The sequence below is a fragment of the Capra hircus genome, chromosome 12 (genome assembly GCF_001704415.2).
Source record: "Capra hircus breed San Clemente chromosome 12, ASM170441v1, whole genome shotgun sequence".
Classification (NCBI taxonomy): Eukaryota; Metazoa; Chordata; class Mammalia; order Artiodactyla; family Bovidae; genus Capra; species Capra hircus.
The window spans coordinates 73,472,887-73,499,693 of NC_030819.1; the positions used below are offsets into that span (position 1 = coordinate 73,472,887).

General features: G+C 42.0%; 1 protein-coding gene across 2 annotated transcripts in view; it reads left to right on the forward strand.

Moving 5' to 3' along the window:
- The window catches only part of EPSTI1 (epithelial stromal interaction 1 (breast)), a 103,094-nt gene that overhangs the window by 46,690 nt on the left and 29,597 nt on the right, over positions 1-26,807 (forward strand). For both annotated transcript variants that reach the window (XM_018056782.1, XM_018056781.1), the window contains exons 7-8: positions 11,117-11,210; positions 22,912-22,995. In XM_018056782.1, coding sequence (XP_017912271.1) covers positions 11,117-11,210; positions 22,912-22,995 — 178 coding nt within the window. The remainder of the gene's footprint in view (positions 1-11,116; positions 11,211-22,911; positions 22,996-26,807) is intronic.

A 26,807-nucleotide genomic window follows, 5' to 3' on the forward strand; every position in this document is an offset into this window, starting at 1 on the left:
TAGATCAATCCTATTAGAGATATATCATCTTTATTTTACAGGTGGAGGGATTGTGTAATTTAAATTCTACCCTTCACTTTCATGTTTAATCCTAGGACTGACCCTCCACTGTGAAATTTGAGCCTGCTGCCAAAGTCACAGACACAGTGAATGATGAGGTCCAATCTTGGTCCTGAAATCTGGGGGGCTAGGGAAAATGAGTATTTTAGAGGTGTGGTCAGGAGCATCTGGCTGGGGTGGGTGATAAGTACTGTAGCTCCATGGCGTTGCGTGGGGGTGCTGTGGAGAAGACTATCGATCAGTTCAAAGATAAAGACTTGGGCAAAATTGACTTCTGATTCTTCCAAGGAAGATCTAAATTTTGCCAGCAGGAAGCAAAAGAAAAACCAAGGAATATGTCTGCTTTCTCTGATTTTCCTCACACGTGAATGACATCCTCTTCCAGGTCTCACGTGGGATTAATTCCACAGTTAAGCTTACTGTAGGGTACATGGGCTTTTGTGAACTCTCCTGGGTAGACTCAATATGTAATGTTTCTAGGGGAAAAGGGGCTCAGTTCCTTTTTTTAAAATTTGTTTGTTTCTTTATTTATTTTTGGCTACACCGGGTCTTCACTGCTGTGTGCTGACTTTCTGTAGCTGCACAAGCAGGGGCTCCAGTTGCAGTGAGCGGGTTTCTCATTGTGGTGGCCTCTCTTGTGTGGGGCACAGGCCCTCAGGCCTGCAGGCTTCAGGAGCTGTGGTGCCCCGGGGCTCTGGAGCGCAGGCTCAGTAGCTGTGGCACATGGGCTTAGTTGCTTGCACAGCATGTGGCGTCTTCCCAGACTAGGGACTGAACCATGTCCCCTGCATTGGCAGGTGGATTCTTAACCACTGGACCACCAGGGAAGTCCAGGGCTCAGTTCTTAAAACCTTAGTTGGAAAAGCGTTTGGAACCAAGCTCATTCCCAAATAGGACCTTCTTTTCCCACTGCCAAGCATCACCATGCACTCCACCTGCCGATGGTAATGTTGGGAAGTTTTCTTCATTCCCGCCATTGGAGCCATGCATCTCTTTTACTTCCGTTTGAATGATAGTGTGATTAGTTCCTAGGAGGCACATCTTCATCTGTTTTAGTTTCTGAGAGCCAGGGATCCAGGCAGGTCTGCTGAATATGCATACTTAGGTTCCAAGTTTGTCTTCTAATATGCTCACAAAACTTCTAATGCCCTTCATGGGAGCTTCCAAAAGACACTTAAGGGCCAAATTGATCCCTTATCCATATGGTAGGCTTACATCCAACCTCACATTTTATAATCCAAGTAAGGTGAACCAAAAGTCATCCTATTCATAACTTTCTGTCTTATGCTAATGAAGTGAACTTATAGATACCAAAAAGCCTGATAGGATTTGGGCCTGTGTTGTTCTGTCTTATGCTAATGAAGTGAACTTATAGATACCAAAAAGCCTGATAGGATTTGGGCCTGATAGGATACCAAAAAGCCTGATAGGATATGGGAGAGGGTTTGAGAAGACAGGGCTTTGTTCTGGGTTGGCTGTTATCAGCAAGCAGCAGTAATAGTGATTAGGTATCAAGTATCTTTTAAAAAACTTTTTAATTTATATTGGAGTACAGTTGATTAACAATGTTGTGTTAATTTCAGGGGTATTGCAAAGTAGTTATCAGATATGTTATTTAAAAGGAGGGAAGATCAGAGTGAGACTAATACTGTAATTGACTAATAAGCACCAGTCTCTATCATTTGCCAAAATACTGGGGGTTTAGTTTAATAGTCATTTTTGTAGTTTAGACAAGGTTCATACATTTTTCTTTGTTCAGCCATGTCATGGAGTGGTCTCATTTTTTCATAAGCCATAAAGTGACCTCCTCTGATACTGATATTGTATGAAATTACTTTCAATAGGAGAAGACCAAGGTTTAGCTATGAGTTCCAGGCCAGCTCCTGGATGTCAGGAACAGCTTCTGCCTTTCTTAGGGTATGATTAATAATTGGTAAAAAAAAAAAAAAAAAAAAAAGTTGACTGGCCACTTACTTACAAAGTAGTTTCACTTAAACGATCTCTCATCACTGGAACATCATACCATCAGTGCCCCCCCCCCCCACCCTTGGGAGGGTGTATCAGGACCCAGATATACCAGGGACCAGACTGCCTGCCTGGTCTCAAAATTTAACTTCTAACATTTTTAATCTCTCTGCTTTATTTTTTTTTTTTTGGCTGCAAGGCATGTGGGATCTTAGTTCCCCAAAGAGAAATTGAATCCGTCCCCTTTCAGTGGAAGGGCCAAGTCTTAACTACTGTCCTAACTGGAAATTCCTGTTTAACCTCTTTGAGCCTCGGTTTCCTCATATATAGCATGGGGTGGGGCTAATATTTGCTAAATCAAAAGAAGATTAATCAATATAAACCACGTAAGAAATCGGACATAGTACTTGGAGGGAGAAGGTGGAGTATAAAGGAACAGCAAACAAGGACAGCAGAGGAAGAAGAGAGAGACCAGCTAACTCTCACCTTTACCTGCAAGGGTAGAGCCTAAGAACTTCTAGACAAGAGATTCATTAAGAAGGCCCCAGGGCCTGAAAGAGCACCTGGTAAATATACTATGCCTGGAGGGATATGCACCACAAGCTACCTGCATAGCTAGCCAATTTATCACTTCTGTGTGAATACTAAGATATTTACTTAAAAATGTCACCACAAAATGAACTCTGGTCAAACAAATAAGGAACCCTAGAGAGAGGAAGAGATATCAGAATAATTGTGAATAAAGAAAACAATGACATTTATAGTTAAATACATGATTAACTTTTTTCTTTTTCATTATTAAGAATCAACATGATCAAAATAAAATCATGGAGGGCTTCAGTGCAAGAAGCAGCATATGGATGGAAGAGAGAAAGATAGGAAGTAAAACAAGTATTATTTTTTATATGAGTGAATGCTAATGAATTTCAGATATTGATGTAAAAAATAAGTAATTATGTTTTTATTATATATTTAATTATATTAATGTTTAAATAGGATATATAACAAAAACATAAGAAACAAATCAAATGAAAAATTGATAATTACAACAAAAGGCAAGAAAAGGTGTGGAAGTTTTGTAAGCAACAAGACTGTAGTCAGCTCAATTCAGTTCAGCTCAGTCATGTCCAACTCTTTGCGACCCCATAGACTACAGCACGCCAGGCCTCCCTGTCCATCACCAACTCCCACAGTTTACCCAAACTCATATCCATTGAGTCGGTGATGCCATCCAATCATCTCATCCTCTGTTGTTCCCTTCTCCTCCCTCCTTTAATCTTTCCTAGCATCAGAGTTTTTTCAAGTGAGTCAGCTCTTTGCATCAGGTAGCAAAACTATTGGAGTTTCAGCTTCAGCATCAGTCCTTCCAATGAACATTCAGGACTGATTTCCTTTAGGATGGACTGGTTGGATCTCCTTGCAGCCCAAGGGACTCTCAAGAGTCTTCTCCAACACCACAGTTCAAAAGCATCAATTCTTTGGCAAAAAGTTATATAGGCTAAATTTCCTTATTAAAAAAATTTTCAGATTGCAAAAAAAAAAAAAGCAAAAATCTAGCTGTATGTTACTATTAGAGATAGCTACTACAACAAAAAATAAAGGCACAGAACATATATCCATAAATGCTGATAAAAAAAGGCAAATGTAGCAATATTGAGACACAACTGAATTCAAGATGAAAGCATTCAATAGGATAAAGGATATTTTATGCAGATAAAATATGTAATCCAAAAGATAATATGAACTATAAATACCAATAGAGATGTGAAATATATGAAACAGAAACTGCTGAAGTCTATATGTAGATTATGGATTTGTCAAATTTTCCTTTTATTTAACTAATTCTCCATAGAAATTAACAGGTCATCATATGAGCCAAAAAAATTTCATAAGGCATAGAGGATATGTGAATAACAATAACTTGGCATGATTATACCTACATAGTCACAAAGTATTGTGCCTAGTTTATGAAAATACCTATTCTTTACAAATATGACTTAATTACCATTGGCCATGACTCAAAGCCCTGGAGTAGGAAATATCAACCCACTCCGGTGTTCTTGCCTGGAAAAAGCCCATGGACAGAGGAACATGGCTGGCTACAGTCCACGGAGTCACAGAGTCAAACACAACTGAAGTGACTAAACAACAATGACTCAAAGACTCTCAGCAAATTCCCAAAATACTCCCCAGATCTATCAAGTCACCATTCCTAAGGGGGGAAAATGTAATAAAATTAGAAATTAAGCAGTAAGAAATTTTAAAGTCTATCCACTTAATATTTTAAAATTGTAAATGTTAGGTTACCATCTGTCACCATATTGGATTTATTGTACTGACCATTTCATAATGTATAAAAATATCGTCACTATACCTGAAACTAATATTATGTGTTAATTATTATTCAATTAAAAAATAAATATTCAGGTTTCCTGGGAGGATGGGGGAGACTATTAGGATAAAAATTTTGAAATTACAAATTACCTTGGGATAAGAGAATATAAAGTTTAAAGTATTCCACATTAAAAATCTATGGAATGTGACTATAAAATTATTTTAAAAATGTAGAGGTTTAAAAGCTTTTAGAAAAATGGAAATAAAATAACTAAGCACATAAATGCAAAAGAACAGAAAGAAGGAATAAAGGAGAAAAGTGATGAAGTTGAATAGAAAAATTTATCATCGATAAACCAAAGCCTAAGTTTTTTGTAAAACTCTGATAAAATGGATAAACTTTTGACTTGTCTGAGTAAGGAATAAGGAAGAACTCCAAGGATAAGAAAGGAAGTGTAACCACAATTCTAGAAGAGAAATACTATGTCCTACTTCTGTTAATTTGTTTAACTCAGATTTCCTAATTTATTTCCTAGGAAAAGGTATGCCATTAGACTTGAAACCTGAATAGAATGAAAACTCTAAATGGAAGAGAAAATGTAGTTTGATCTCATCTTTAAAAAGACACTAGGCCCAGCTGGTTTGAAAACAGAAAAAGAAGGCAACTTTTTCAGTAAAGTCAGGAACAGGATGACAAGACTATTTGCTATTCACGACTGATAGGGATTCTTAGATAGGAAATTAGAGAGAATTTATTTTTTTTTATTTTTTTTTAAATACATGTGGCTTTTATTATTATTTTTTGTGTGTGTGTGAATTCAAACTTTATTTATTTATTTTTTTTTAATTTTAAAATCTTTAATTCTTACATGGGTTCCCAAACATGAACCCCCCTCCCACCTCCCTCCCCACAACATCTCTCTGGGTCATCCCCATGCACCAGCCCCAAGCATGCTGTATCCTGCGTCAGACAGACTGGCGATTCGATTCTTACATGATAGTATACATGTTAGAATGCCATTCTCCCAAATCAACCCACCCTCTCCCTCTCCCTCATCTCCTCATCTCAGCACTGTTTATAATGGCCAGGACATGGAAACAACCTAGATGTCCATCAGCAGATGAATGGATAAGAAAGCTGTGGTACATATACACAATGGAGTATTACTCAGCCATTAAAGAGAATTTATTTGTAACAAAGAAAGAACTTAAATACTGGAAAGGAAGAGATAAGTGACTCTGATTGTTTATCTAAAACCTCTCAAGGGACTTAACTAAAAAATTCTCAAGGGACTTAACTAAAAAACTGTTAGAACTAATCAGTTTGGCTATCATGAATGAATCTAAAATCAATATGCAAATACTTCCGTCTTCACACCATCAGACACACCATCAAAAGTCCACTATAAAATGTAATTAAAAGAAAAATTTCATTTACAATATCTATCGACATTGTAAAACAGGTGAATGTGTGTCTAATAGACTTTTATCTATAAAAAAAAAATACCTAAAATAAGATGAAAATATAGAATATCTATTTACTAGAAGAGGAAAAAAAATCACCATTGTAAAGATAATTCTACTCTTTTTCATATATAAATTAAACAGGTGACTTAATTACCATTGACCATTTCATCCTTTTATGAAATATGATAAACCAATTTTAAAGAGAAAAATATTTTAAAAATAGACAAACTTGAAAAATTGAAGGGATAAGGGAGAAGCTGGTGACATGAATCATATACAACATAGGTATTGTAATAATAAAAAAGTGTTATTGGCATTGCAATTAATAGTGAATGGAAGAGAGTCTACCATTCTCTTAGTTGTGTCCGACTCTTTGTGACCCATGGACTGCAGCATCCCAGGCTTCCCCATCCTTCATTATTTCCTGAAGTTTGCTCAAACTCATGTCCATTGAGTCGACGATGCCATCTAACCATCTCATCCTCTGTCGTCCCCTTCTCCTACCCTCAATCTTTGCCAGCGTCAGGGTACTTTAGCTGTTGATACAAGTATTTTTTTCAAATCAGTGTCAAAAGGACAGATAATTTGACAAACTGTATTAATTCAACACAGAATGTAATGAACAATGCTTTAAAAATTTTGTGGTAGAAATGCCTTCCTATGCTATGTGTGCAACTTAGAATCCATAAGGAAAAAAATACAGATTTGACTACAGGAAAAACTTATGCTAGATGACATAGTGAACTATGTTACAAGGAAGTGATGGTCTAGGAGAAACTATTTGCTTCAAAAATAATAAAGGCTTAGTTTCACAAAGAACTCTTACAAATTAATAAGAAAAAAGGCAACTCCAGAAAAACTGGCAAAGGGATTGAAACCAATAGTCCAAAGAGAACAAATATAAACGAAAAAATATTTGAGAAACACAAGATAAAATTTTTATTCTAATGCATTGATAGTATCTCACAGGAAATGTGCTTTCATATATTCAAGAGTTTGTACTGTACCTGGTATGTATGCGCTTCCCTGGTGGGGAAGTTTGTACCACTATGTACGGGCTTCCCTGGTGGCTCAGATTGTAAAGAATTTGTCTGCAGTGCAGGAGACTGGGTTCGATCCCTGGGTTGGGAAGATCCCCTGGAGAAGAGAATGGCTGCCCACTCCAGTATTCTTGCCTGGAGAATTCCATGAACAGGGGAGTTTTGTGAGGTACAGTCCATGGGGTCACAAAGAGCTGGACACGACTGAGCGACTAACACGCTTACCACTTACGGACCTGGTGCGTGTCAAGCACTACACTAGGTTAGCAAGTTCTTGGTGTGTGTACTGTGTTACTGAGTGGTGCTCCTGTGGCCACCCTCTATCTAGGTGCCCTTCTTACCTCACTGTCTGTGCTCTGCAGTTATTGGAGTTTGTGTGTCAACTGACTAGGCGATGAGAGAAAGAAAAACTACCCCATCCACCCCGCAAGGATCCTGCCTTCCTAATTATGACTCTTGAGGGTTAAAATGGGTCCTTTAACATTTTTATTAGCACCTCCTTATCTGTCATGGTTCAGCATCGGATGTGGGCAACCAGGCAGAGGAAGCTGCGTGGCACAGCCTGTAACCCTGTGGTGCAATGGCTGGCGGGCACCTGACTCATGAGCTCTTACAGATCACTGTGACTGTTTTTAAACTGATTGTTTTTTAAAAAATCCTTGTTGTTTACCTTTTTTTTATATATGGTCCTTGTGCATCTGTTGATCCCATAGTCTCAAGTTATCCCCCCACCCCCACCCCCTTCCCCTTTGGTAAGTATTATAAGTTTTTTTAATATAAACTGATTCTTCCTTGAACATTAGAGATGCTGGTAGTCTTTTCTAACAATTTTTTTTAAAGCCTTATAGGAATTATCTTTGCCTTTCTGGCCTATTTAAATGAGCCAACACATACACATTTCACTCTCTGTGATCTTTCCCATATATTTTATCCTTTCAAAAAGGTCAAAAATTTTTTGATTGATGAATCGCCATTAACATTGATACTCCATCATATTACGTTATAACCAGTCATATCCCTCTCCTTCCCTGACTTTCTCGCCCTCCAGTTTCTCCTTCCAAACTCCCACTTGACCTCAAACTAGGCAAATCTTAGTGGTACTGAGATAAATGCCTATTCATTTTCACACCACGGGCCTAGGCAGCTGCTGGACCTGACACCAGTCAGCCTTAAGGACAGGTGGTTTCCTCCCCTTTCTCACCTTCTCCTCCCCTAAGGTTCTGAAATAACTAAGATGCCAAGCTTAACCCTTTAGAATTCTACTTTTTCTACTGTTCCTCTGCCCTTCTTGGCCTCTCCTCACGTCCTGTGAAACTGATAACCTAAACTGAGAGGCGATTCTGTTGTGTATATTATGTTGTATTAGTAGGGTTGGCTAATTGCTGTAATCAACAAACCTCAAAATAAAATAATTATTTGAGCCCTATTTTTTCTTCACGTAAGACATGGGCAAACAGGTTTGAGAAGAGGCCCCCTCCACGCAGATATTCCGACACCAAAAACAGTGGTTCTACCACTTTCAATACACAAATGACCTCCAGGATTGTGCTGGGGCTTGTCCCTATTCCAGACAGCCAGAAGGAGGAGGGACATGTATGGAGGCTCATGCATGGGAGGCTTATTATCAGTTCATCCTGGAAGTGGTGTGCATTACTTCCTTCCTCATATTGTTGGTCAAAACCACCATGTGGCCAACCTTAGCTGCCTGGGAAGCTAGGAAATATGGTCGGGTTATATGACTAGAAGAGAATGCTCATTTTGATGGATATTTAGAAGTATCTGCTACAACAGAATTATGTCCAGGTGATGTTACCCTGAAGAGGCCTTTTAGGATAAGCCATAGGCACCACCCTAAGGACAAGTAGGAAGGATGCTTAAGCATCCTAAGTTGGAGATGAGTTAAGGTTAACTAAGTCTTCAAAACCAGTCTGTTATTGGTGGTCCCTTTTCAGGTGTTCTCTGGAGAATAAAGGAAGGGATCCTGTATTTGTGCCTGGGTCAAAGTGCTAACGTGGGAGAGGATCACCCCCCTCATTAGGTGACAGAGTCACAGTGGTGGCAAAGAAGGAACCCCAACAAAAAGGTGACTCAGTGCCGGAGTCTGGGGCTCTTAGTTTTGTTGGACTTCCCCTCCAGTAGATGTTTGTCCTGTTGAGCCTCAAGGAGGTTATTTTATTTTTATTGAATTTGACCATAATTACCTACAGGGATTCCAATCCAGTTCAGCCAATCTATTGACAACAGAAAAATGCTAGTTAGCCTGGTAGCTTGGAACTTCTCTTGTTTGTAAAGTTAATCACTTGGGAGTAACCCACATTCTTCCCAGGCCCCTACTGGTATGCCTCCGGCAGTCCCGTGGCCCTGTCACTGTGCTCTGATCTTGTGGCATGAACAGGGCAGTGATCACGGGCACAAAGGCCGTGGCTGCTGGTGAGCTACCCAGCCAGCTCTGTGCTTGGCATTGGCGGGTAAGAAGCATCCCTCAGAACACAGTGCGGGGCTGCTGGTGCACCTGGTCTGAAGCTCCTTACTTGCTTATCATGGTGCTTCTTTTCCGCTGCTTTCTCCCATAGTCTGCTCTCAGCTAAGGATATTCAGAAATCTCAGCCAAACTTCTGGCAACACTCTTCTTTTTACGCTTGTGACTGATGGCTTCATAAAACCTCAGACGACGGGGCAGCTTCCAGATCCACAGCATCATTAGTCTCCTTGTCTACTCTGGGCAAGATAAGCAACCCTACACAAATGGAAAGGCTGCTCGTCTCAGCTGCTGAAGCCTTGTGTTTCTCTGGGTTATGTTCGTCGCTTAACTTTCAGCTCTTCCTTTCCCAGCAGAAGATTCTGACCTTGTTCAGATGCCATGTTCTACCTAAGTAATTATTTGAAGTGATGTTGGCATCTCTGTTTAACTTCTAATTCCTTATTTTGATTTCCACCCTCACTGGATACCATTTATTCTTACCAGACCATTTGTGTCTCCTTTGATGCCCATGCCCTAAGTGCTTGATAAATTGGATCTTAGCATCAGGCCTAAAATATGAGGGGGGAGCAGAGGGGTGACAGAGGAAAAGGCAGAAGGAAAGCAGGCTGCCAGGGTCTCGTGCGGTATAACCAGGCCTTGCTGAGCTATTTGATTGTGAATATGAATTAAGGGGATCAAAGTTCCACCAGTTACATGGGGAAAGGACCAAACAATAGAAATTCATCAATGGGAGGCAAAAAGGGGCAGTCGTTAAAGTAAGGACTAGGAAACAATTCCAGCATTCTATGCTTGACACATGTGAGGGAGAAATTGGGGTGACGGTTTGGATTTTTAAGGGAAAAGCAGCTTATTAAACCTGAGGGGACTTCCCTGGTAGTTCAGTGGCTAAGATTTCGTGCTCCCAATACAAGGATCTGGGTTTGATCTCTGGTTGGGGAACTAGATTCCCTGTGCTACAGCTAGGGTACCATGCAGCAACTAAAGACTCCATGTGTTGCAACTACAAGATCCTGCATGCTGCAACTAAGACCTGGTGCAATCAAATAAATCAATAAAATATTAAAAACACTGAGCTATGCCTTGGTATGCCTTTTGCAATCTCTCAGAGCTAAAAAGAGATACAGATCAGAACTGGCAGCATGTCTTTCTTCCATGGAAGATACAAATGAAATGCAAAGGGGTGTGTGTATGTCTAGGGAGAGGGCCCATTTCTGCTTTTAGGATTCCAAAGGGGTCCATGACCCGTAAATAGTTAAGAGTGACAGGCTTAGTGGCTCTGTGTATCCTGAGGGTAGTCCAAGCCACAGGGGCAGTGAGATGACTAGAAGAGAGACCCCTGGAGGGTGAAGGGCCTGATGTGACAGCAGCGTGGTGTGACGGACACCATACCACGGGAGGGATGTTGTAGGGGAGGGCCGTTCATTCTACAGGCCGTTCAGCCCTACACTGTCAAGCTTCAAGTGTTCAGGTAGGCAATTAGGGCCCATACTGTGGAGTCTGATAGGGCATTTATCTCCATGTAAAGGACACAAAGCAGAAGAAAATGAAACGGTAGGTTCACATTCCACAGGCCTAGTATTATATTCTTCCACCATGAGGTGCAGTCTCGCACTAGCATTTTGCTTGACCTTGTACTCTACCATGCCCACAAACTCGCCTTCTGTTCTATCACCCCCCAACAGAAGTCTAGGCTAGCATCCAGAGGCACAATGAAGAGTGATGGTTCTTCTTTTACGAAGGCACTAACACCTGTTTGTGTTCCTGCCAGCAAAACTGCTGAGTTCTTGAGAAGATTTGAGGCAGACTTGCCACACAGAGGGACCTGTCCAGTTGCTGGTTGTGATCCACAGTCTTCAGCTTGGGTGAGTGGCATATCACGCAAGGTGCCATCTGGCACTTTTTAAAGTGGATGAAGATCAGGGCCAGAGAGTGACTTCTACAGCACAGAATTTTGGAACTAAAGGCAGAGATGATCTGAGCTGAAACTGACCTCAACTATCGTCTCAGCTGTAAAACAATGCTTGCACCTGTTGCCAACATCGTGGACACTGGGACGAGCAGCAGCCTCTGAAAAGCCTTTGCTCTCACCCAGTCATCCATCCCTCACATTTGTATGTTTATATAAATACTGTCATGCGTGCTAAGTTGCTTAGTAGTGTCTGACTCTTTGCGACCCCATGGACTGCAGCCCGCCAGGCTCCTCTGTCCATGGGATTCTCCAGGCAAGAATACTGAAGTGGGTTGCTATGTCCTTCTTGAGGGTCTATTTCCAACTCAGGGATCAAACCCACATCTCTTGTGTCTCCTGCATTGGCAGGCAGGTTCTTTACCACTAGCACCACCTGAGAAAGCCCCAAAAAGGGCATGTTGCCTCCTCATTGGGGAATCAAACCCCTGACTTCTGCATGACAGGCAGGGATAGTCACCACTGTACTAACAAGGACCAGGCACATACAATTTCTGCCTAGAAGGACCTTAGTCAAGTGAAGAGGAGAACTAGGTATAGAGCAGAGTGGTGAGTGCAGGGGATACAAACAGTTGGAAAGCTGAAGCTTAAAAGATGAGTCACAGGAGAGTCATTCCAGGTGTCAGGAATTAGAAGAAGGAAGGAAGGTATAATGGCAAGGAAAAGCATGGATGAATTTTGTGTAGCTGCAGTTGAGAAGGGCAAGCTAGGAGCCTGCAGAAGTCAGGAGCCCTGAGGAGGGTTCCTCAGTTGTAGCAGTCTGGGTGGGGTGGTTCATTGAGTGGGCTGTCTTGGGTACTGCAGGATGTGTAGCAGCCCTGACACCCTGGGCAGAAGATGCTAGAAGCATCTCCCAGGTTTTGAGGCTCCAGAGATGCCATGTACAGGAAGCTCCTGGTCCCTGTGGTAGAACACCACTGCCGACCTGAACGAACTTGAACTTCATTCTGTGAGTCCTGAAGGTACTGAGATGTTTTAAACAGGGACGCTTCAAGGTCACATTTGCATTTTGGCTGCTGGATCACACTGGTAACCAGGTGAAGGATGGGTCTGAAGTAACAGAGAGGTCTCTGAGGCTTCCATATTAGACTCAGTGAGCAATGATGAAGGTCTGAAGCAGAGTGGTGGGTGAGAGGATGGAGATGAGAGTGTAGGTCAGAGGAACGCTTAGCAGGTGAAAAGGGCAGAGCTTGGTTACTGACTGACCAAGTGGGGGCAAGGATGACCAGGGGAAAGGGTTGTAATTGAAAGAAAAGGTTGTTTTAGGTTTTAGAAAGACAGCTTTGGGGAGGTAAATGAGAGGCTGTTAGAGACATCTGATTGTCCTCTTCCCCCAGCTCTCTTTCTCTTTATTGACCACATTTCAAAATGTCAGGAAGATACTATGACACTCCTCGGGAAAAAGTCATACTACTCTTACAGAAACCTCTCAGTGCTTTTTATTTTTTCCCTGCATTGAAGGCCACGGTGTCCCAAAGTCCAGATTTGCTAAATGTGGGCTCCACCAGTCATATCAAATCCATCGTCCCTCTCATTGCAGGTTACTGGAGGGAGAAGTTTTGAGGAGCTGTAGGTAGTAGGGTTAATCCCGTGTAGAGACGCTCCTTGACATATGTCTACCCAGCCTTTTCGTGATGGAGGAGGGGAGGCAAGACAGGAGTTGAAGAGCTTTACCACCTGGGTGTTTGGCTGGCAGGATGGTCTTGATTTCTGTTTGAAGGGTCTTGAATCCTGTGGCTGAAACACCTGTGTGCTTGCCCTATTGATTTTGGCTCATTTCTTCGATTGAACAAGATCCTCCTGGAATTTCAATATTGTTGTCCAAGGCATTAGTAATCTCTCCCAGAGCTGCATTTCCTGTGGATTGATTAGTGCCTTACTCATAAGATCCTCAGGCTATTAATAGAAAATATGGAGCAGGATTGCACCCAGGATGGCTCCTCACCAATAGCATTCAACAGCTGCTCCCATTTTGACACCAAACTATTAATAATTTGTGGGTGTTCAATATATTTACTGACTTGTTACCCATATTGTAGTCTTCTCATACTATCTAATCCATATGCATAGAATTCCTCAGAGAATGCATTGCAGAACCATTTTTTTAATGCTTTAGGAAAATCAAATATGTACATTACACCTCTGTGAATTTAAAGGCAGACACCTGCAGTTTGCCTTAATTATGGTCAATGCGCAGAAGGTGAACACTGTGTGATACCCAAATATGTGGAGTGTGAGGAGCTGCAAGGTTTCAAGTTTGTTTGTTTTTTTTTAAGCTATTTCAGTTTTACTACGTAATGCAACTTTCCTGAGAAAATGGTTGTTCTTACCACTTCTTTAAATGTGGGGCTACCATGGAAGATGGGAATTTAATAAGTACTATATATGATGTCGGAGAAGGCAATGGCAACCCACTCCAGTACTCTTGCCTGGCAAATCCCATGGACAGAGGAGCCTGGTAGGCTGCAGGGGTCTATGGGGTCGCACAGAGTCAGACATGACTGAAGCGACTTAGCAGCAGCATATATGATGTTGATGTAAAAAAACAAGAAAATTCCTGTAGGTCAGAACGTCAGAGAGGACGAATTCACAGTGTTCACTCACACATGGGTGGCTGCAGTTCTCTGTGCTGGGTGTGGAAGCAGATGTGCCAGCATCATCCCCCCACCCCCACTCCCTAGCGTTTCCAGTTGCGCCATCAGTGTACGGCCAGTCTCTGGTTTGCTTCCCCCTGCCTCTTCTACCGAAATCAACACTTTGAGAAAAATACCACCTCATCCTGTTGTTCCATGGTCCAGTGGCTCCCTGTCTTCAAGAATCAAGTCAAAATGCCTTAGCTTATGCACAAAGCCCTCTCTGTGCCTCCACCCCCCACCTTCTCCCCCCACAACCCCCCTCTCTCTGGTGCTGCAGTCTAGGTCTCTGCTACTCCAATGTGGTCCACGGCCCAGCAGTAGAGGCGTTGCCTGATTGATGCTCCAGACCTGAATCAGCGCCCACAGTTTACCATGGTCTGTAGCTGAAGTGTGCACACGTTTATGTTTGAGGAACACTGCTCTCTCATTCTGGCCGCTGCTACTGCTAATTCTGCTACTGCTACTTTCACTTCCACCACCCCGAACACTCACTGCAGGTTGCTTTAATTTCATCTAGGGGCTTAGAACACAAATGGAATCTCTTGCAGTTCTGGAGGTCAGAGGTCAGATATGAGGAGGAAGGGACTGAAGTCAGGGTGTCAGGAGGGCTGGTTTCTTCTGCAGGCTCGAGAAGGAATCTGCTCCTTGCCTCTCCCAGTGTCTCTTGGCTGCTGCTGCCATTCTTTGGTTCCTTCACCCATGTGTGTGTGCGTTAGTTGCTCAGTTGTGTCCAACTCTTTGTGACCCCACGGACTGCAGCCCACCTGGCTCCTCTGTCCATGGAATTCTCCAGGCAAGAATACTGGAGTGGGTTGCCATTTCCTTTTCCAGGGGATCTTCCCTACCCGGGGATCATACCTGCATCTCTTGTGTCTCCTGCATTGGCAGCCAGATTCTTTACCACTGAGCCACCTGGGAAGCCCCTTCCTTGGCCTGTGGCTCACTCTAATCTCGACTCTCATCGTCATATCACCTCCTCTCCACTCTGACCTTCTTGCCTTCCTCTTGTAAGGACCGTTGTGATTCTGTTGGTTCCACCTGTACCACACAGGTGCCTCTCTCTGTGTCCCGATTCTTGATTTCTACAAAGTCTCTTTTGTCATATAAGGTAACACTGACAGCTTCCGAGGCTTCCTTGGTGGCTCAGATGGTAAAGAATCTGCCTGCAATGCAGGAGACCTGGGTTCAATCCCTGGATTGGGAAGATCCCCTGGGGAAGGGAATGGCTTACCCACTCCAGTATTCTTGCCTAGAGAATTCCATGGACAGAGGAGCCTGTTGGACTACAGTCCATGGGGTTGCAAAGAATTGGACAAGACTGAGTGACTAACACTTTCACAGAGAGTGTGCAGGGGTTAGGATGTGGAGCTCTTTGAGGGGGCCCTTATTCATCTAGCCACACTCCCTTAGCTGTGTCTTTTGTTATGTGGCTCTGAATATGTTAATAAAGTTTTCTATAAAGAAAGCTGAGGGCCGAAGAATGGATGCTTTTGAACTGTGGTGTTGGAGAAGACTCTTGAGTGTCCCTTGGACTGCAGGGAGATCCAACCAGTCCATCCTAAAGGAAATCAGTCCTGAATATTCATTGGAAGGACTGATGCTGAAGCTGAAACTCCAATACTTTGGCCACCTGATGCGAAGAACTGACTCATTTGAAAAAGACTCTGATGCTGGGAAAGATTGAAGGTGGGAGGAGAAGGGGATGACAGAGGATGAGATGGCTGGATGGCATCACCGACTCAATGGACATGAGTTTGAGTGAACTCTGGGAGTTGGTGATGGACAGGGAGGCCTGGCGTGCTGCAGTCCATGGGGTTGCAGAGTCGGACACAACTGAGCAACTGAACTGAACTGATGTTAGTAAAGTATATGGGTATCTGTTGATTCATCTATTTTTAATCTTATGATTTTTCCCCCTGATTCTCCCCATCTAATCATTCAGTATCTCAGGCTTTCCTTTATTATGACTCTGCAAATATTTTTCACTGCCAAGCCAGTTATAATTTACAGTTTTTTTCTTTTATAATTTCGGAAATCTTTCCTTTTATTTTTCATTTTCTTAGTTTCCTTTGAACATCTGACTGCCTTCCTTTAGCTTTTGTGAGTGTTCTACAAAGTGCCTCTTGATGCAAATTTCCATAAAATTCTCCACTTTGTGACTGTCAGATTAACTTGTCAATTCTGGGTCTCTTTCCCTTCTGCAAACCTCCCTCCTCACTTCATCTGGGCTGGTTGATTTTGAAGCCTCCAACAGTGCTATTGTTCTGGGACTATCCTTTCAGGGAATAGTTCCCAACCTCAGCTGTTCACTGGAATCATCTGGGCGGGGGACTTTAAAGGTCCCTGATGCCTGGGTCACGCCCCCAGGGCTCCTACTGTATCCTGGCCTGGGCTTTAGGCTTTTAAAGCTCCCCAGGTGATTCTAGTGTGCAGCCAAGGATGGGAATCAGGGCTTTAAAACCATCCGGGGAATTGCTTTTATTGCTTTCCTGTGTTGGGTTCCCTGATTTCTGGGTTGCATTTCTTCTTTTTTCCTTTTTGCTTTACTTATTTGTGTTGGTGGGGCATATTATTTAGTAGCTTCCCAAGAGAAGATGTATGTTCAAGTCCTTGCATGTCTGAAACTGTCTTTATTCAACCCTCATACTCAACTTGCAATTTTCTAGTAAGTATTCCAAATTGCAAATAATTTTCCTTTACCATTTTGAAGGCATTGCTCTTCTGACTTTGAGTTATTCGTTCCTAAGGAATGCAAGGCCATCTGAATTTTGTACTTATATGGGGGCTTTCCCCTGCTTCCCCTAGAAATATTTCTTATCTCCTTCTCTTCTTTTCTGGTATTCTGTAATTGCATAATGATGATCTTAGTGTGAGGGTCATTTTATTCATTTTCAGTCCGGAAATTTATCTGTAGTTTTAGATGATTTTCTTGTGTTATTTCTTTGATTTATTTCCTTTCATTTTCTCTTTATGGGATTCTTATTATTCAAATCTTAGGCTTCCTTGATTTATCTTCTAACTTTTTCATAAAAAAGTATTTTTTCCCCTCTAATTTTTCATTGACTACTCCCCGCCTCCCTACCTCGTGTGTGTGTGTGTGTGTGTGTGTGTGTGTGTGTGTGTGTGTGTGTGTGTGTTAGTCAGTTACTTCCTGGCATATGGAATTAGGAAAAACCCCACTCTTTTCCCTCCTAAGTGTATCCTTAACTCCTACACTCCCTCGTGTGCACGCGCATGTACACACACAGAGACAGCACTTCTGATACAAAATGTGTGTGGGGTTTTCCCCACCAAGCAGTTCTGCAACATCAGCTAAATGGCCCTCAGTTTAACTCAGTTCTGACACTCTCTGCCTGGAGATAGCATCAGATCTCACAGGCTAAGGACTCAGTCCCACAAGACTGCACCCCACTTCAGATGCCAGGCACAAGTAGTCAGTCCTCAGGGTACCCAGGGCTTCTGCCCAACTTGGCTACAAATCAAAAGTATCCACAAGGGACTTCCCTGGTGGTCAGTCCAGTGGTTAAAACTCCATATTTCCATTAGAGGATTCAGGTTCAATCCATGGTTGGGGAACTAGGATCCCACATGCCATGTGGTACAGCCGAAAAAGAAGTTCCGACAGCCTGCATTTGGGATTTAATTAATTTGCTAGAGCCACTCACAGAACTCATTTTACTTAGTTATGTTTATAAGTTCATTAAAGAGAATGATAAAGGATATAGATGAACAGCCAGATGAGGAAAGATAAAGGGAGAGGCCAGGGAGGGTTCTATGCAGAAGCTTCTGTCGCTGTGGGGTTGGGGTGCGGCCACCCTCCTGGTGGATATGTTGTATATGGATATGGGCATCTACTCAACAGTTCCTTGAACCCCTATATTTCTGGGACTTTTATGGAGGCTCCCTCCTATAGGCATGATCAGTTATTAATTCCATTTCTGGCTCTTTTTTCTTCTCTGGAGGATGGAGGTTTGAGACTGAAAATTCCAAACATCTAACCACGACTTGGTTCTTCTGGTGGCCAGCCCCCATGCAGGAATCATTCAGGAGCCCACATGGAGTTGCCTCAGGAGAATAAAAGGTGCTCCTTGTGGTCTGATCACTTAGGAAATTACAGGGTTTTAGGAGCCCTGAATCAGAGATGGGGTCAAAGGCCAAAGACTGGAACAAGAGATGCTCTGAAAGCTCTTATCATTTAGGAAATTACGAAGGTTTTAGGAGCTCTGAGCTTTGTACCAGGAACTTGGGGTATGTGTGTATATATACACGTATACACATATCTGCCATATTTATGTTTTGGAACGACCCTGATGCTGGGAAAGATTGAAGGCAAAAGGAGAAGAGGGCAGCAGAGGATGAGATGGTTAGATAGTATCACTGGCTCAGGGGACAGGAATCTGAGCAAACTCTGGGAGATAGTGAAGGATAGGGAAGCCTGGCACGCTGCAGTCCATGGGGTTGTAAAGAGTCAGACATGACTTAGTGCCTGAACAACAACAACCTGCCATATATACTATATACAAATATGCATATAAAAATTTTAAACATAATCATTTTTTCTGTTATCTCACACATTTTATTGGCTTTATCTTCTAAATATTTTACTTGTTTGTCTTTTTGTGGGGAAGAGGAGATATTTTTAATTTCTAAGAGCTCCTTTTTATTTTGTTGCTAAAAAAAAAAAAAAAACAGCAACCTGTTCTTGTTTCATGGATAAAATATCATGCTCTATGTCTCAGAGGAAAAAGTGCAGGGAGCAGTAAAAAGTTCAAAGAAGGGGGCCCAGAGGCCCACAGCCTGGTATGCAGCAGTTTACAGTCTTTCCACTCTCACCCTGGGGTCTGAACATGGCTGCCTTCTGTCCCAAGCCTGTCTGGTTTGGTTGATCCAGAGGATACACTTTTGATTTCCTGTCAGGCTGGGGGCATTAGCACCTGAACTGTCAGGGTGGAAGCAGACATAGGCGCCTTCCTCTCGTCCATCACCTTCCCTGTAGCTGGTACGTCCATCTCTGGGGCCCTCACCTTGCTCTGTGGGGCTAGCTGCCTTCCTGTGGCTCCTGCATTCCCGCCTCCCCCCACCCTGCCCCCTCCCCCGCAGCAGGGCTTTAGATTTGCTCTTTGCTCTCCCGGCCCCTCAGTGTTTCTTCATCTACTTTGTCTTCATAGATTTTTTGTCTGAGAACACTGGTTTCTCTTGGGTTTTGAAGCTGGGGTTTGTGTTTGTTTCAGTTCCTCCTCTGTTTAGGGTAATTGCTGAGAAAAGCATGGAGCAGAAACATATTCACTTCACCATCTTGAAATGGGAACTCAGTGCTTGTTATGCATTGAATTGTGTCCCCTGTAAATTTATATGTTGAAGTCGTAACTGCCAGTACCTCACCATGTGAGCTTATTTGGAGATGGGGGTCTTTACAGAGGACATTAAGTTAAAATGAGATCTAATCCACTAAGGCTATGGTTTTTCCAGTGGTCATGTATGGATGTGAGAGTTGGACTGTGAAGAAAGCTGAGCGCCAAAGAATTGATGCTTTTGAACTGTGGTGTTGGAGAAGACTCTTGAGAGTCCCTTGGACTGCAAGGAGATCCAACCCGTCCATTCCAAAGGAGATCAGTCCTGGGTGTTCTTTGGGAAGGAATGATGCTGAAGCTGAAACTCCAGTACTTTGGCCACCTGATGCGAAGAGTTGACTCATTGGAAAAGACTCTGATGCTGGGAGGGATTGGGGGCAGGAGGAGAAGGGGACGACTGAGGATGAGATGGCTGGATGGCATCACTGACTCAATGAACGTGAGTCTGAGTGAACTCTGGGAGTTGGTGATGGACAGGGAGGCCTGGCGTGCTGTGATTCATGGGGTCGCAAAGAGTCGGACACGACTGAGCAACTGAACTGAACTGAATCCACTAGGAAAGGTACCCTTATAAAAACACGGAAATTTGGTCACAGGAGCAGACACATATAGAGGAGGATGATGTGAAGAGACATGAGAAGACTGTCATCTGTAAGCAGGAGACAGGCAGAGATCCTTCGCTCACAGCCATCAGCAGAAACATGTATATATACTACCGACACTACATATAAAGCAGATAACTGAGGACCTACTGGACGGTGCAGGAAACTGTTCTGTGTTCTGTGGTGACCTCAGTGGGAAGGAAATGCCAACCCACTCAAAGTGACATCACACTGTAAAGCAACTATACTCCAATAAAAAAAAAAAAAAAAAGAAGAAGCCAACTTTGTGGACACCTTGATTTTAGACTTTCAGCTTCCATGTGAGGCAATAAACATCTGTTGTTTAAGCCACCCGGTCTGTGGTTCTTTGTTATGACAGCCTGAACAACCTAGTATAATACAATGCCATTTTTCATTTATTCACAGAATGTCCTGCCCCTGCTTAGTCTGATTCCTACTCTTTAAAATGCAACCTGATGTCTCCCAATTTGAGAAGGTGTCCTTGATCTGCTTTAATTAAATGTCCTTCTTTTTGGCATCCCTTATCACAATACCTCTCATGCTCTACTGTAATCATTAATCTTGTTAATCTTTCTTTCTGTCTGACTTCCACACTAGGCTGTAAGTACTTGAGGCCTGGGGTCCTGTCTGACCTCAGGGATTGTGCATAGGAGGCTGAAATATTGCTTATTGAATGAATATATTATTAGTATCACTTGTGGGGGAGAATGAGCAAAAGTGTAGTTGAGTAACAAATTTATCATTAATATGTTAAATAATACTTTTTGATAGAAAAATTATATGAATATAATTACATAGAAATTTCTGAGACTTTAAGAAAGCTAGTGATACCCATACATGCACACACAACACTCAAGATTAAAATTTCATTGTGAGAATAAAAATAAAGAAAACCAGTAATCGAGAGTCTTTGCCCGTATTTTTAAAAAGAAACTTTTGTCCTGCCTAGGGGACCACAGCTGGGCAAGCAAGCACTGGGACTCCAAGTCACTTTGAACTCTGCAGTTGCGATGGCTTGTGAACTGCCCAGTTTCTGTGGCCTTTTCATTGACACTTAGTGTATCTAACCATTTTTTTCTAAGTCAAATATCGTGCGCTGGGTCCATGTGTACTCAGTCACGTCCAACTCTTTGCAACCCCATAGACTGTAGCCTGCCAGGCTCCTCTGACATGGAATTTCCATCCAAGAATCCTGGAGTGGGTTGCCATTTCCTACTCCAGAGAATCTTCCCGACCCAGGAATAGAACCCACATCTGTTGCGTCTCCTGCACTGGCAGACAGATTCTTTAACACTGTACCACCTGAGAAACCCAGGACCCATGTTCTGATAAAAACTCAAGAGGTTGAGTTTAACAGGAAGGTATACAAATAGGTTCCTCACTCAAGTCATCTCATCTGCTCTAACTAAATCTCTTATTCCTCCTTTTATCCCCTTGAATAGAAAATGTGCTACCAGCCTCTCTTCCTGCCTTTCAGACCTTCTCATATAAAAATAAAGGGTCATCCCCGTGCACCAGCTCCAAGCATGCTGTATCCTGCATCAGACATAGACTGGCGATTCAATTCTTACATGATAGTATACATGTTGACCCAGAGGGATGTTGTGGGGAGGGAGGTGGGAGGGGGGTTCATGTTTGGGAACGCATGTAAGAAAACAAAACAAAACAAAACAAAACAAAAGCATCAAAAAAAAAAAATAAATCAACTGAGAGGAAAAAATAAAAAATAAAGGGTCACTAGAGAATGATTCCCCACCATTTATATCTTATCACAGTCCCCTTGTGTTCAGAATATGGATAAAGTCTAGGATGTGTGTGCCTGTCTGATGTGGCAGGGTTTGGATATATGTGGGCTTTCTGAACACGTCTGGACACATTTGGAGCGCCGCAGTTCTCCTTAGTAGTGCTACGGCTGATGGCATCCTGAGAATCTCTCTCTTTCCAGCGAGGGCTTCTTCTTATTTGCTGGAAGATGGGTTTTATAGTGACAGAAGTGGAGGAATGAATTAAGAAGTACTTGAGAAAAATTATAGTAAGGGAAAAGGGGGGACCAGGCTACAGAAGCTTTATGGATTATTAGTCCAAAGAACTAGGGCCTGAAATATGTCGCTGCTGCCATGATGCTGCGAGTAGTTTATGAGAACAATGGATTTCCTACGTGTTAGCTTATCAGGCTGGCCTCTCTGCCTTCTGAGGGTGGGCTGCAAATCAGGGTGAGGGAGAGAAAGCATATGACAAATGAACAGATAGAATACTTGAAATCTCATCAATTCCAGCACATGTGGTCTCTGTGCCCATGGAGGAGGGGGACCCTGACATGGAGGGTCTCTGGGACTGAAGGACGTCTTACTGTGTGTGCTGACTCTTCCGAGCTTCCCCCTTGGGGTCCTAATTCAGCCAGAAATGATGGCTTCTGTGCGCCTGAACAGACTTTGCTTTCCCACTCGGGCACAGAAAGGAACTTCAGGTGCAGATTAGGAGCACAAAGACCTGGAGAGAAATTCATCTCTGGAATTACGCAGCATCAATCACCAGCTGACACGCTGTTTAATAGGACATCGTTAATGAGCAGTAGACACGTCCGTGCTGCTGCAGTCAGTGTCACCACGGCTTGCCTCTGATATTCATCAGCTAGTTGAAATATTCTTGAAAAAATACATTTAACTTTCCTCTGCTTCAAATCCTCCTTATGAGAAGGAGTAAACTGTGTTGATTATCTCTGAGGGGATATTTTTTTACAGCTTAATTAAACAAATGTTTAGAGCATCCTTTAAAGTGTGCTGGATGGTTGTGCTTATACTCGTCTCTTTTTGTATATCCCAAGGGGCATCTGCAGACATATGCATAAATCACTCAATTTTACGCAAGTGTACACGGAAAGCTTGCTATATGCTCAGGTTGATCTGTTAGAACTAGACCCACGGTAGGCATTAGACATTGTGGTGATGCTTTGTCTCATGATTGTTTTTTTTTCCATACCATTACAGGCCAGAAGACAGGCTTATATGGATACTCTAAAGGAAGAACAAAATCAAAAATTGCAAAAGATGAAGGAAGAACAGCACCAGAAGGTATTCAAAGACCATAGTGGTATTTGGTTGTGGTACTAGATAATGTTGAAGAGCTTGAGAACAGAAATATTTATATACATGAAAATCCTAAAAACAAAACAAAACACCATTGTTTTGTTAAAAATGGTGAGATGTGAGTATGTTTTAAGAGTATGGTGGTATGATCGTGGCTTCTATTCAACTACGTATTGGCTCCTGCTACTTACGTAGCCTCAGAGGGCTACAGTGTGTCTGCTGTAGTTGGTGCCACTGGTTCAGGGAGAAGATGATAGAACACTTGGGAACTTCTTTTTTTTTTTTTAACTTTTTATTTTGTATTGGAGTATAGTTGATTAAAAATGTGTTAGTTTCAGGTATATAACAAAGTGATTCAGTTACATGCATAAACATGTATCTATACTTTTTCAAATTCTTTTCCCAGTTAGGTTGTTGCAGAATATTAAGTGGGATTCCAGGACACTTGGGAACTTCTGGTCTACAAAATATAACAAATGCCGCTGCCATTTTTTAAATTAAAGATATATGATATTGCAAATAATGTCCAGAGACCACTATAATGCATAATGGAAAAAAAGCAGGCACACAAAATCGTGACACTGGCTTAAATGTTCATCTAAAAATACCCAAAGAATGAAACAATGCACTTTACACACATACAAATATGTGAGGTGTTTCAAAAAAACACAATATTCCCAATAAAATGAGCAATAGAAATTAGGGAGATGGACACTGAGAAAAGTACTTATTAGAATAGGAAATTTCTGACAGGGTAACTGAAAACAGTATTGTGACTTGATGGTCATACCTACCTTTGATTCATAGGCTCAGAGGCTCCTCAACCAAGAATGGGAGTGATGAGAGAGATGGGAGTCAGCTCCAAGGGGCCACTTGATTCCAGGTCCTTTAAACAAGCAAAACAAAAAATTATTCAGCTAGTGGGAGACCATTATCTTCCCCATATTTATTTTCCAACTTTTTTCTTGCTCTATTTGTACTTAATCTATCCTGTCATTTCTTCCAGGATATCCCTCAAGTCTGTTTCTTCAATTATTCAATTACCTTGAATTCTAACGCCCATTCTGATTTCCTTAATTTGGTTTGTTTTTTCCCCTTATATCTTTGCTCTACAAGGTAACTTATAGCAATCGAGTGTGGAAATCATATTTTAACATATTCATATTATGAAATGTGTAGTGATTGTTGTTGTTAGAATTGACCTTTTGAGTGCTACCCTCCTCCCAACAGAGGTCAAGCCCTTACTTTTTCATAGTTTAATCCAACATACAATATAAGTGGTTGTCACTGAGTTGTTTTGTGCTTCAGTTCAGTTCAGTCAGTCAGTCATGTCTGACTATAACCCCACGCACTGTAGCATGCCAGGCCTCCCTGTCCATCACCAACTCCTGGAGCTTGCTCAAACTCATGTCCATCGAGTTGGTGATGCCATCCAAGTATCTCATCCTCTGTCATCCCCTTCTCCTCCCGCCCTCAATCTTTCCCAGCATCAGGGTCTTTTCCAATGAGTCAGTTCTTCGCATCAGGTGGCCAAAGTATTAGAGCTTCAGCTTCAGCATCAGTCCTTCCAATGAATATTCAGGACTGATTTCTTTGAGGATGAACTGGCTTGATCTCCTTGCAGCCCAAGGGACTCTCAAGAGTCTGCTCCAGTACCACAGTTCAAAAACAGCAATTCTTTAGCATTCAGCTTTCTCTATGGTCCAACTCTCACATCCATACATGACCAATGGAAAAAACATAGCTTTGACTAGACAGACCTTTGTCAGTAAAGTAACGTCTCTGCTTTTTAATATGCTGTCGAGATTGGTCATAGCTTTTCTTCCAAGGATCAAATGTCTTTTAATTTCATGGCTGCAGTCACCATCTGCAGTGATTTTTGAGCTCAAGTCTCTGTTTCCATCGTTTGCCCATCTATTTGCCATGAAGTGATGGGACCAGATGCCATGAACTTAGTTTTTTGAATGTTGAGTTTCAAGCAGTTTTTTCACTCTTCTCTTTCACTTTCATCAAAAAGCTCTTTAGTTCTTCTTCACTTTCTGCCAAAAGAGTGGTATCATCTGCGTATCTGAGGTTATTGATATTTTTCCTGGCAATCTTGATTCCAGCTTGTGCTTCAACCCAGCATTTCACATGCTGTACTCTGCATACAAGTTAAATAAGCAGGGTAACAATATACAGCCTTAACGTACTCTTTTCCCAATTTGGATCCAGTCCATTGTTCCATATCTGGTTCTAACTGTTAAATTGTTGAAAGAAATAATGTAAATTGTCAGTTTAGTTATTAAGCCACTTACTAGGCTTAATTATTAAGCCAAGTGCCAATAAGGTGCTTCCCTAGTGGCTCAGTGCTAAGGAATCTGCCTGCAATGCAGGAAATGTGGGTTTGATCCCTGGGTCTGAAAGATCCCCTGGAGAAGGAAATGGCAACCCACTCCAGAATTCTTGCCTGGAGAATCCCATGGACATAGGAGTCTAACGGGCTACAGTCCATGGGGTTGCAAAGAGCTGGACATGACTTAGCGACTGAATACAAGCATGATAAGCAATAAAGAAGCCACAAAGCATTTTTATCTCTTGCTGTTTAAAAAAAAATTATTTTTCCTTTGACAAAGGCTTCATACTGAAATCCACAGTTAAATAAGCAGTGTTATAGTGAGATTCTAGTAATTAGCAAGTAGAAACTGGATCTAGTATATATTTAAGTTATATTTTCAATGATGTCCATCAATGACATGAAAGTATTAATATTTTTCTGTGATCTTTCAACTTATTACCACATCCTGAGGTACTTAGATACTAAGAGGGGTGTTACAAACCAGTGTAGACATAATGTATTTTAAAAATAACTACTAGTGAATCTTAAATACTGTTTTATAAAGTTTGGTATATTTAGAATGTGAAAACCTGTAAATGTAGAACATTTTACAAAGAGCATGCTCAACAGATTAGAAAATCAAATCTGCTATTTAATTTTCAGGTTGAGCAGTTATTTTAAACAGTGAAAATTAAGCTTTTTATTTCTTAATCTTGTTTTTCTTCTGGAGTCAGACAAATGTTGATACATATATATTTTTCTGGTTATTGATTAAACATATTTTCTTTTTCTATAAATTATTTCCTTTTACTTACTGAAGCTTTCAGTAAAATGAATAATGAGTGTACAGATAGTTCCATCACTAGGGACTTCAATAATGGTAGAATCAGTTCAGTTCAGTTCAGTCGCTCAGTCGTGTCCGACTCTTTGTGACCCCATGAATTGCAGCATGCCAGGCGTCCCTGTCCATCACCAACTCCCGGAGTTCACTCAGACTCACGTCCATCAAGTCAGTGATGCCATCCAGCCATCTCATCCTCAGTCGTCCCCTTCTCCTGCCCCCAATCCCTCCCAGCATCAGAGTCTTTTCCAATGAGTCAACTCTTCTCATGAGGTGGCCAAAGTACTGGAGTTTCAGCTTTAGCATCAGTCCTTCCAAAGAAATCCCAGGGCTGATCTCCTTTAGAATGGACTGGTTGGATCTCCTTGCAGTCCAAGGGACTCTCAAGAGTCTTCTCCAACACCACACCACAGTTCAAACACATCAATTCTTCGGCGCTCAGCCTTCTTAACAGTCCAATACATCACATCCATACATGACCACAGGAAAAACCATAGCCTTGACTAGACGGACCTTAGTTGGCAAAGTAATGTCTCTGCTTTTGAATATACTATCTAGGTTGGTCAGAACTTTTCTTCCAAGTGTCTTTTAATTTCATGGCTGCAGTCACCATCTGCAGTGATTTTGGAGCCCAAAAAA